The sequence below is a fragment of the Polypterus senegalus genome, chromosome 11 (genome assembly GCF_016835505.1).
Source record: "Polypterus senegalus isolate Bchr_013 chromosome 11, ASM1683550v1, whole genome shotgun sequence".
NCBI lineage: Eukaryota > Metazoa > Chordata > Cladistia > Polypteriformes > Polypteridae > Polypterus > Polypterus senegalus.
The window spans coordinates 21,182,499-21,194,726 of NC_053164.1; the positions used below are offsets into that span (position 1 = coordinate 21,182,499).

The 12,228-nt window shown below is 38.2% G+C and overlaps 1 protein-coding gene across 1 annotated transcript in view; it reads left to right on the forward strand.

The window, feature by feature from the left end:
* capn12 (calpain 12) overlaps positions 1-12,228 on the forward strand; it is a 137,289-nt gene that overhangs the window by 70,574 nt on the left and 54,487 nt on the right. Inside the window, exon 7 of the mRNA XM_039768143.1 lies at positions 1,752-1,837. Coding sequence (XP_039624077.1) covers positions 1,752-1,837 — 86 coding nt within the window. The remainder of the gene's footprint in view (positions 1-1,751; positions 1,838-12,228) is intronic.

Genomic DNA, 12,228 nt, shown 5'->3' on the forward strand with positions numbered 1-12,228 from the left:
TCTTTGTTTTATTTCCGGCCCCGGCCATGTTTAAATCTCTTGGCACAAAGACTCGTCTCGCGGGATGTGAAAGTGTCTCTCTGAGAAAATCACATCTTGTCTCCTTCCAACCTTCCAAGATTTTTTTTTTATAATAGAGAGATATGTAAGTAATTATATATTTAACCTGATAATTCATATGCTATTGTCCTGTTTCTGTACACAAAGCATGATAGCATATTTGAGATGCATAATTAAAATAAAACATTTTGTTACAGAATCACAAGTGAATGAGAATTGTGCAACTCGTAATGATTTGTTATGGAATCAGATGAATGAGAGTTAATTGGATAGATAGATAGATAGATAGATAGATAGATAGATAGATAGATAGATAGATAGATAGATAGATAGATAGATAGATAGATAGATAGATAGATACTTTATTAATCCCAAGGGGAAATTCACATAATCCAGCAGCAGTATACTGATACAAAGAAACAATATTAAATTAAATAGTAATAAAAATGAAAAAAATTAAAATAAAATTAATGTTAGCATTTACAATGAAAAAAATTAAAATAAAATTAATGTTAGCATTTACAATTAATGTTAGCATTTACATTAGATTTCTTTTCGGGTACTGACTCGTTTGCAGGTCAAGAGAACGAGAACCATTAGCCTGGCTCTCGGATAGTGACAAATCAAATGAATCAAGATTCACAATTCAAGCGGTTGTTGTGCATGCATTTTAAACAAAAGACACACAGGACATGCAGGTGCCTTAGCACTCCCATTGATGCCCAGCAAATCGATTCATTCATGCTCATGAAATGATTCTTATGATTCACTAAGAAGAGTCTTTAAAATGAAAGGAATCGTTTGCTAATCACCCATTACTTATTACCATTTTATGGCACCCCAAGTTGCAAGATGGCACTCCTGAAGGCATTTTGTACAACATACAGTGGTGTGAAAAACCATTTGCCCCCTTCCTGATTTCTTATTCTTTTGCATGTTTGTCACACAAAATGTTTCTGATCATCAAACTCATTTAACCATTAGTCAAATATAACAGAAGTAAACACAAAATGCAGTTTTTAAATGATGGTTTTTATTATTTAGGGAGAAAAAAAATCCAAACCTACATGGCCCTGTGTGAAAAAGTAATGGATCAAACAAGTTTGAAAATGCTGGAACACTTTTTTTGAGAACAGGTCCTTCAGCCCAGTCAATCCACATTCAACCGATTGCTAGTAGTACCGTGTTAGCCATTATGAATGTAGTGAGAAGTCAAGCAAAATGACCCCTTTTATTGGCTAACTAAAAAGATTACAATGTGCAAGCTTTTGAGGCAACTCAGGCTCCTTCTTCATGCATGATGTAATCATACATAAAAGGTATCATTTTGCTTGGATTTTCTCTAAACTTAAACTCTAAAATTACATAGTTGATCCCTGTTTTCTGCCAGGAAAGGATTCTTTTCACCATTCCTCTTAGATGTGGATCATGAAATGGATGGATGGATGTTATTCTGTCTTCCACCATTGCTATGGTGTCCTATTGTGATTTTCTGCTGTTAATGTGCTTCACTTGCAAAGCTCCTTTCTTTCACTTGTCAGGTATACCTCAAGCTCCTCCTGGTATTTACCATTGCTGAGCTTTCTGTGTTTTCCATGTTTTTCTTCGCTGCTTAGTTTGCTTATTTGATATGATATTGTAAGCCAGTTTATACAATACAAAGACTGATTGGGTCATTGCACTTTTTTCAGGTTCATAACAATTCGGATTGCACATCCTTGCTGAGAGTTAGGAATCCATGGGGGTTTGTGGAATACAAAGGACCTTGGAGTGACAAGTACGTGAAACTGTTCCTTTTTTCTGTAAGCTCTTGAAGAGACCCAGGCCATGTAACTTTTACTAACATCTGGGGAAGGAGATTAGGGGAGAATTGTATTGGGGGGCTGCACTGCTGGTGTTTTTTTTTTTATTATTATTATTATTCATGTACAAGTCACTAGAAAGCATAATGTAATGAGGACAGGAGAGGGTCATCTGTATGTTTATCTCATCATTGCCACTCCTCAAAACTGGATAACCTTCATTCCACAGCTGCACCTGAATGTCCTGACAAAGCAAATCTAGAAGGGAAGTAAAAATATGTCACACCCACGCGGGCATCTGACAGTGCAGCTACCAATAAGCACCTCAACATGGACTCTGTCCTCACTCTGACAGAGGAAGTCTGAAGAGGCATAGAGCAACCATTGTTCCAAGCTTTTTGAATTGTGGAATTAATGCCAAAAAGAGCAACCTGGAGACATCTTGTCTGCTGTCCAGTCCAACACTCTTGGCCATCCCTACAAAAGTGTGTGATCCAGGGCAATCTATCGAGCATGAAGCCAATAAATTTACTGTAAGAAAATAGACAAAGAAGAAAAAAGGTTTTGGGGATCCACCCCATTTATCATCAACAGCAATTATCTCTCTCAAAACAAATGCCAGAGTAATGGCTGGTGTGGAATCCAAAACAGGACTGACCTGTAAGATGAGGTGGATGAGTTTTATAGGTACTGGGCAATAAGTGGCGGGTCCATGAGGGATGGGGTGGAAGTGATGTCAGCGTGGAGGTGTGGTCAGGAAGGGAGTGCAGGGAGCTGGAAGTGTTTTAGCTGGCCTTCCCTTCTGGCGATCTGTAGGAGAGGGAGAAGAGACATTTGTGCACTTTGTCAACCCCTGACTCGGCGTCATACCCTTAGTGAAGCCCTTAGACTGCCTTCAGCTATCCTCATGGAGCTGTGTGCTGTTAGAAGACGAGGAGATATAATTGAGATCATTTTTATGATGAAATGCATTAAAGTATGTATATTATATTTTACAGATAAATTATTAACTTCATTTAAATAATGTATACTATTGATAATTAAACATGTGGGGGAGCAGTGACATGGCAGTAGTGATGAACTGATGCCTCATCCAGGGGTTGTTCCTTTCTCGTGCTCTGTGCTTGCTGGGACTGGCGTGACCCTGGATGGATGGATGGTTGGATGGAATAATTAAACATGTATAATTAAGTTTTTTCAATGTTCTTTAAAATTTTGAAGAATCTGCATTTTAAGATTACAGCAGGTTTTACATTTATTACAGACTAGCAGAATACCCGCGCTTCGCAGCGGAGAAGTAGTGTGTTAAAGAAGTTATGAAAAAGAAAAGCAAACATTTTAAAAATAACGTAAGATGATTGTTAATGTAATTGTTTTGTCATTGATATTGAGTGTTGTTGTCATATCTATCTATTTATATATATATATATTTATATATATATATATATATATATATACATACATATATATATATATATATATATATATATATATATATATATATATATATATATATATATATATATATAGCAAAATACCTGTGATTGGCAGCGAGAAGTAAAAAGAAAAGGAAACATTTTAATAATAACGTAACATGATTGACAATGTAATTGTTTTGTCATTGTCATGAGTGTTGCTGGCATATATATATATATATATATATATATATATATATATATATACACAGTTATATATATATATATACACATATACACACATACATATATATACATACTGTATATATACACACACACATATATACATACTGTATATACACATATACATATCTACATATATACTGTATATACACATATATATACAAATCTACATATATATATATCCACATATATATATATTAGGGGTGGGACTCGATTAAAAAATTAATCCAATTAATTAGAGGCTGTGTAAGAATTAATCTTGATTAATCGTATGTAATCGACACGTAAATTTGCCCCAAATCGCAAATGTTTTTTTTAATTTAAAAGTGTTTTAGTGGGCTTACAGAATCAAATAATAGACATGGACATGAATATTGTAAACTGAAGCTGTTTTAATTTCTGAAAAAAAAGCCTTTAAACTGCATTTGAATTCAAAACAGAAACAAAAATATCATCCCTGGTTAAAATTGGGCAGACTTAAAAATAAAGTGGTAGTTTAAGTACTTTAAGTAGATTTTCAGAATAGTATTGTCTTTAAATAATAATAACCAAAATTTCAACATAAAGTACAGTTTTCTTCTTAAAAAATAAGTCAGAAACATAAAAGGTAATTTGACCAACTTAATCTTTAAACTCTGAGTAACCTTAGCCAAAATTATTTTGTACATTAGGCTAAAACAGTGTGATCATTGAACATTTTGTAATTAGATGTATTTAGAATTACTAACGGTCACGGAAGTCCAATGATCCCCAGTAAGAGCCACAAAGTCCGCTTTCTGTAATGCATCTAATTTTGCTTGCTTTTCAGTGTGCACAAAACCATGCTTTTATCAAGGCTTCGCCGGAAGTCGAAATGATCAGTCGTAGGAACGCGCTTTATTCCGACTCTAACATTTTTGTAGCTGTGATGTGTGCATCAGTGTAATGGATGTACCAGGAAATCATGCATTGACAAAAGTTCCGTTTGCTTGGAATTGAAAGTGTGATTAAATGCGTTATTTTTTTAACGCGTTATGGAGGACATGCATCGAAGCTTCTCAGCTGTGCTTGTGCTAATAAAGGGAAACATTTTAAAAATAACGTAACATGATTCTGCGTTAACCTAATATTTTTCATACGTCCCAAACCAAGAAGATGCGAAGGTAAAATGAATCGGATAGCGCGCGTACATACTCAGTGCATCCCCTCTCGGGAATCGAACCTCGAATGTCCGCATTAGAGGCTTAAGACTCTACAATTAGCCACAGCGTGTGGCTTGTCTATCGAGAGTATGTACTGTAGATCGGGATTTATATATACATTTAAATATATACCAGCGTATCGCAGTGGAGAAGTAGAAGTTATGAAAAAGAAAAGGGAACATTTTAAAAATAACGTAACATGACTGTCAATATACAGTATTTGTTTTGTGAGTGTTACTGAGTGTTGCTGTCATCAAGGATTTGATTATCATTATTTCTTTCAATCAGGTTCGTATTTGTAGGATGTGTTGTGTTCAAGTTACATTCTGTGTTTGTCAATCGTTGTAAAGATGACAGGTTTCATTCATCGATTCGTTTCTTACTGCATCAATAAACAGCTCGTCTTCTTCTTTATCCGAGACCTGACACACTGCATGCACGGGTTTTTTACACTGTCTTCCTTTAACGGGACATTGACTTTTCCACCGTGTGCTTTGTTTCCACAGTAGCAGCATTTATGAATATGCCTGTATGTATCAGACGCTTCATATTTTTTGCTGCCTTTTCAATTGTGTAATTCGGTTTTTGTTCAGCGCTCTTTGGAACTGTTGCCTTTTATCTGTGCACTGCGTCAGTTCACGTGAGCCGCTCGGTGTACATACAGCGAAGTTCCCCAGTTGTGCTGGTGCCATCTCGTGCTATGTCCATGGCTGTATTTAATGTTACCTTAGTCCTGACACTTAAAACTTTCTCTCGCAGTTTCGCTGAGTTTGTGTCAAACACCACCCTGACCATCTCATCTTCCTCTGCATAAGCACAGTCCTTAACCCGTGAATATTTAGTGGAGTTTGCTATTGGATTGCCGCTGACGGACGGCCTTATATGGGCAGGCACTAAATTACAAACGCCAGCGCAGCTTGTCTATGAACTTAATTTAAAGTGTAGGTTTACATCGTGCTTTGTTTCCGAAGTAGCAGAACTCATGAATATAGTTGTATATGTCACTCGCTCGCTTCTTATTGTTTCGCTGCCTTCTCAATTATATAATGCATGTTTTCTTCAGCGCTTTTTGGAAGTCTTCCTGATTTTCTACGTACTGCGTGATTACGTGAGAGGCGTGATGATGTCACACGAAACTCCGCCCCCACGGCGTTCAAGCTCATCTCCATTACAGTAAATGGAGAAAAACTGCTTCCAGTTATGACCATTACGCGTAGAATTTCGATATAAAACCTGCCCAACTTTTGTAAGGAAGCTGTAAGCAATGAACCTGCCAAATTTCAGCCTTCCACCCACACGGGAAGTTGGAGAATTAGTGATGAGTCAGTGAGTGAGTGAGTGAGTGAGTGAGTGAGTGAGTGAGGGCTTTGCCTTTTATTAGTATAGATACTTATTATGCAGTGATTGGTTACATGGAGAAAGAAAACAGAAGGACAGGAATTGGGGGCTGGTACATTTGACAGACACAGTACTGTACTGCTGCAATAAATTATTCCATCCAGGGTTGTGCACATCCCAGCAATCATCTTGCAGGAGGCAGGAACAATCTCCAGACAGGGTGCCAGCTCATCGCTACCACTGTGCCACTGTACCCCCCACATGTTTAATACATACTTTAATGCAGTTCTTCATGAAAGTGACATTAAGTACATATCTTAGCATTCTAAAATGTTCAGAGAGCTGTAATATCATGAATGTATTGTATTCTGTGTGGCGATCGCTGCCTGCGCACACCTATCGGCATAGAAAAAACCTATTTAAGAAACACGTAGTGATTAACGACTGGGTCGGGGAACACATAAAATACAAAGCATTTGACGTGCTACTTTACTTACGATGGGATTTGAGAAACCGCAATAACTTAAACGTGACAAAATGACAAAATAAACTATGAGTTTAAAGTGAAAATTTGGAGATTAGAGTCAACATTTGGACATGTGAAAATGCGTTAAAATTAATGTTGATTTGGATTTATGAAGGGGTAGTGCGTGGAAGTCTGCTTACGCACAGTTTTGTGTATCTGAATTTTTTTGTGTGTACACACATTTCTTTTTGTCTGTACTCCATGTTTTAGTGTGAATTCTACACACGGTGTTGTATATGTGGCCCCTTGTCTCACAATCGCTTAGTTTAGCTGGGCAGCCAGCTCTAGGAAGAGTCCTGATTGATCTAAAGTTTTTTCCACCATGCTCTTGGGAACCTTCAGTGCTTCAGTCATTCTTTGTAGCCTTTCCCAAATCTGTGTCTCAACACAATCCTGCTACGTTCTGCAGCCATTTTTTATTTGACCTCATGTTTTTGTTTTTGGTCAAGTGTGGGACCTCCTATAGACATGTGTGGACCTTAACTAATCATGTGCAGTAAATTAAATTGACCAAAGTTGGACTCCAAACAAAGTGTAGAAACAACTCACCATTAAGAGAATGAGATAAACTTGCACCAGATTTCAAGCAAAGGGTCTGTATATTTGTGTCAATGTGATAGATGTATAACCTGCTGACCAAAGGTTTTAGAACACCCACATTTTTCTAGTTTTTATTGAAATTTAAGCAGTTCTAATCCAGTGAATAATCTAAAATGGAGCAAAGGTAAGTTCTAAACTGCCAGAAGATAAAAAATGCTTCCAAAAACTGAAACAAAAATTTAACTTTAAAATCAAAAGGCCCTTTTTTTTGGGAACAAGTAATGAGTTAACAACTTGCGGACTTTCTGCAACATCAGAAGCTAATTTAGTTGAAGCAAACAATTCCTACAGGTGTCCCAAATTTGCTGATTACTTACAAACCAGTGTTGGAACAAATTGTGTTGCTACACCTTCTGAAGCATTTTTTATGTCATGATTTGGTATGATTTTGGTTCCTCTAAGGCTGCCAGTGTTTATTTCCATCTTTATGGTTCTTTTTCTAGTATTCCTAGGGGTGTGGCTTCTGAGGTCAGGACCTCTGCATAATCGACACAATGGGATAAAAGGATGGTTATTAGTGCAAATCTGTGGGTACCAAAACTCTAAAGTATTCAGAGTTTATTTTTGTGCTCTATCCTTGTGTGCACTGTTGTTTTTGAACCTCTTGTTCTCTCGACAACAATTATTGTCTATTATATTGGACTTTGGTTTCTTTTTGCTTGACATCACTTTAATTTTTTTTACGTGCATCTCCCAGTTTTTGTTCAAGTTTATCTGCCAGTTTGCTGACTGAACAATTCGGGCAATACTGCAATGCTGTCACAATGGTGAGATAGGTAATTAATGAAGGAAGACTGAAAGGCAGACTATTATAACCCTTAAAAGTTGACATCTTACCTTTAGAGAAATCACAAAAACAGCCAAGATGTCAGTGTTTGTGGTGTCCTACGCTATCTAAAGGAACTTGAAAACTGGAGGAAACTCTAACACAGAACAGCTGAACAGCTCTGGCAGACCAAAAGCTACAACAAAATCAGGAGACAAGTTTCTGGGAGTCACCAGCTTGTGTGAATGGCACTTCACAGGACAAAAGCGGACAAAATGAGCAGGTCTCACTTTCAGCTATGAAGAGAAGAGTATAAGCTGCAGGATTGATAAGTCAAGTAGCAGTAAGAAAACCACTGCGAAAACTGCCAAATAAGAAAAAGTGGCTTGCCTGGGCCTGGAACCAGCGCCAGTCTGAATGTACTCTGAAATTAAAGCATAGAGACCTGGGTTCGTTTCCCGGGTCCACCCTGTGTGGAGTTTGCATGTTCTACCCGTGTCTGCGTGGGTTTCCTCCGGGTGTTCTGGTTTCCTCCCACGGTCCAAAGACATGCAGGGTAGGTGCATTGGCGATCCTAAATTGTCCCTAGTGTGTGTGTCCTGTGGTGGGATGGCACCCTGCCTGTGATTTGTTCTTGCCTTGCACCCTGTGCTGGCTGGGATTGCCTCCAGAAACAACAACAATAACAACATTTATTTATATAGCACATTTTCATACAAAAAAAAATGTAGCTCAAAGTGCTTTACAAAATGAAGAATAGAAAAATAGAAGACACAATAAAAAATAAAAATAAGTCAACATTAATTAACATAGAATAAGTAAGGTCCGATGGCCAGGGTGGACAGAAAAAACAAAAAAAAAAAAAACTCCAGAGGCTGGAGAAAAAAAATAAAATCTGTAGTGACCCTGTGTTACGATATAGCGGGTTGGATAATGACTGACTGACAAATAAACAATTGGAGATATGGATACTGTAATCATGTAAGATGTTGACACTCAGCTACTTGTCTTCTGATTCTGCTGTGGCTTTCAGCCAATGTTCAGGCACTATATAAGTCATTATTTAAAATGCCTTATCCTAAGAAAACAAGCCTGTATAAGAAGGGCACCCCTGTCATCAGCCACCTGGCAGTGTTTCCACATGGTGAGCCCTGCTGTCATCACCTTTTCACATGCCCTGCATTCCACTTTGAGCCATTTTGATTTATTCATAGACACTCAGGTATTTGAAAGAATTAAAGTCTCAGCTGAGGCTTATACCTGAACTACAAAAGCTTCTATATGTTTAAAATTGGTGACTCGCAAGCTAAGTGATTCACCATTTACAGTATGGCACAGTAAGTGTCAGGCGTACACCACCCAACTGCACCTTTAAATGAATTCTCCTGCTCAGTGTTGTAGGTAGGGCAGCAAACATGGTAGTTCTCCATTAAGCTTGACAGGATTGGAACGCACATTGGGTGAACCAAAACTCCAGGAGGCCTGTCACAGTGGTAAAAGATGTCTGATTTTTATTCAACATCTAAAAAAAACAGTATGAAGGATGTACACAAAGAACCATAAACCAAAAGGCACTAAACAAAAACAAGAAGCCCGAATGAAGGATTTTTCCAAAGGCGCTAAGGGACACACTGCCACCAACTGAACCCCACCCTTGCATTTTCCAAGCCCTTTCCATTATGTGATTGGTGCATAACTAGAGTTACCTAGCAACAGACAGAGACAGGAAAGGCAGATTGTAGGTAAAATAAGGATGGGGCGGAGCAAATGGGGCAGAATGTCAGTGGTGATTAATGAGCTGGCAATGTTGTGCTTTACAAACTATTTATATTGCGCTTCTATAGGTAATATGAAATCAAAGCACTTTAGAGATGTGGACAAGTACAGACCTAGAGGGAGTCCAAAGAAATGTCTCCAGCGGGTCTCCCCGTTTCATCTGACACTCACCCTGACTGATTAACACAAGCACTTGAGGGCACAAGAAAGAAACCAATAAGCAACTGAAAGATTGCAGCCTTCCTAACTGCAAGTGATCAGAAATTTGAAAGAGTGGCCTTATTTTTGGATCTCCGCTCTCTGGCAAGCTTGAGTCCAAATGAGACGCCTCCTTTAAGGGAAGTCCAGGGGTCTCATGTATAAATGGTGCGTACGCACAGAAATGTTGCGTAAGAACTTTTCCACGTTCAAATTGCGATGTATAAAATCTACACTTGGCGTAAAGCCACGCACTTTTCCACGGTACCTCATGCCTTGTCGTACGCAAGTTCTCCGCTCGGTTTTGCAGACTGGCGGCACCCAGCGTCAAAGCAATGCTACTGTTCCTGCGTGGTTACTCATTATTTTCCTGACGCGGCTTTATAAATACACTGAAACTAACTGCATATTGTTTATTAGTGTAACACATCTGATTGTAATTAACTTGTAACTATATAATGGTCCAGGGAACAGCCATAGTATTCCAAATACCATAACTGCTTTAGGGTTGTTACGCTCACTTCTTCTTCTTCTTCTTCTTCTTCTTCTTCTTCTTCTTTCAGCTCCTCCCGTTAGGAGTTGCCACAGCAGATCATCTTTTTCCAAATTACTCTCACTGTACCACACGGAGTATTTATATCACTGTATCTGAGTGTGAAGCACAGCAGCAGCTGATCGGAAAGAGAATTATCAGTATACAGCTTCAAGGACACGCTGTCTCAGCCACTGCAAAACGTTTTAAAGCCTTTCCTGTAAGGACCTCGGGGTTCAGAAACAGTTTCATCCCAAGAACTTTAAATGCACTCAATCAATTGCACCTTGTAGAACTGTTCATACTTATAAATACAATCACCCCACTGTAAACTTGCACTATAGTTATAATATCGCGCAACCTGAGCCACTTTATAAAGCGCGTATTTACATATGATGACGATATCATTTTTAAGGTGAAATGCAGCAAAATATGTTTATTAAATTATACAGATAAAACTTTAACTTAATTTAAATAATCTATATTCTTCACTGGGAGTGTCGTGAAGGATAGAATAATTAAACATGTACTACGAAGATATTTCAATGTTCCTTAAACGTTTTGAAGAATCGGCGCTAAGCTTACAGATGGCTTAACTTCTATTACAGAGCTGATTGTGTGGCGATCGGTTACTTGGGGAAAGAAAAGAAAGGACTGCAGTGGCGGCTAAGCCAATATATATTGAATATAAAACAGAAAGAGAAAATAACAACACAGCTAAAAACGCAGCGACAAATTTCGGCAAAAGTTAAATGCTTGTGTCATGAGCACGAGGCGGCTATGCAGTGTCTGCAACGGATGTGGCCATCCACCGTGCATAAGATACCTTACTGACATTGGCGGGCGAAGGAGCCACCGATTCTTCCTCTGCCCAGTGCCACCACAAGCCTAGAGCCGTCCCCGAGTACTGCTGCAATAAATTATTTCATCGAAGTGAAACCCATGTTTAATAACGTGCTTTAACTCCTATCATCATGAAAATGACATCACGTATACATCTCAGTATTTTAGTTATTCAGAGAACTGTAATATCACGAATGTAATGGATTCTGTGTCCAGTTGGAGGAAGAGAGCCGGTTTAAGTAGCAAGTAGTGATTCACACACATAGAAGATCAAATACAAAATAAAGCATTTAACGTGCCACTTTAATTACAATGTGATTTGAGAAACTGGTTAATTAAACGATTTTAAGATGAAGTTTATGATGTTCTACTTTAATGACAAAATAAACTACATGATTAAAGTGGAAATGTCGAGATTGAAGTTGACATTTCGTGCTTTTTCCCCACTGTGTGCCTTTTTTCTCTGTACCCCAATAAGCTTTCATATGACACTCAGACAGTGGGCTACAACTCGCCTTTTCATGGTGACTTTGATATGTGACTTCTTTTTTATTTCCGGCACTGTGCGATTTTGTGAACGTGAGCTTTCAAGTTTCTCCAACACGCTATGTCACTTGATCAACTTCATTTTGTTGATTATACCACGGTTTATTTGAACAAATAGTATTTTTTTTCCTTTGCCACCACTTGGTATTCGCTGAAATTCTTATGTTTCCCCCCGTGCTTTTCCCATTGTCTTTTCACAGAAGGCTGAGCTTAAGGGCGATTTATATTGCTTTGCATATTCAAAGAGGCGTAATTCTGGGAGGAGTTGGGGCGTTACATAAAGCGCGTGCATGAGCGTTAGTTTTTTACGCTGATCGGGATTTATGTAGCGGAAGAACGTGGAAGTTGGAGTGCGCACAGATTCCTGCATCTGGATTTTTCTGTGCATAAGCACATTTCAGC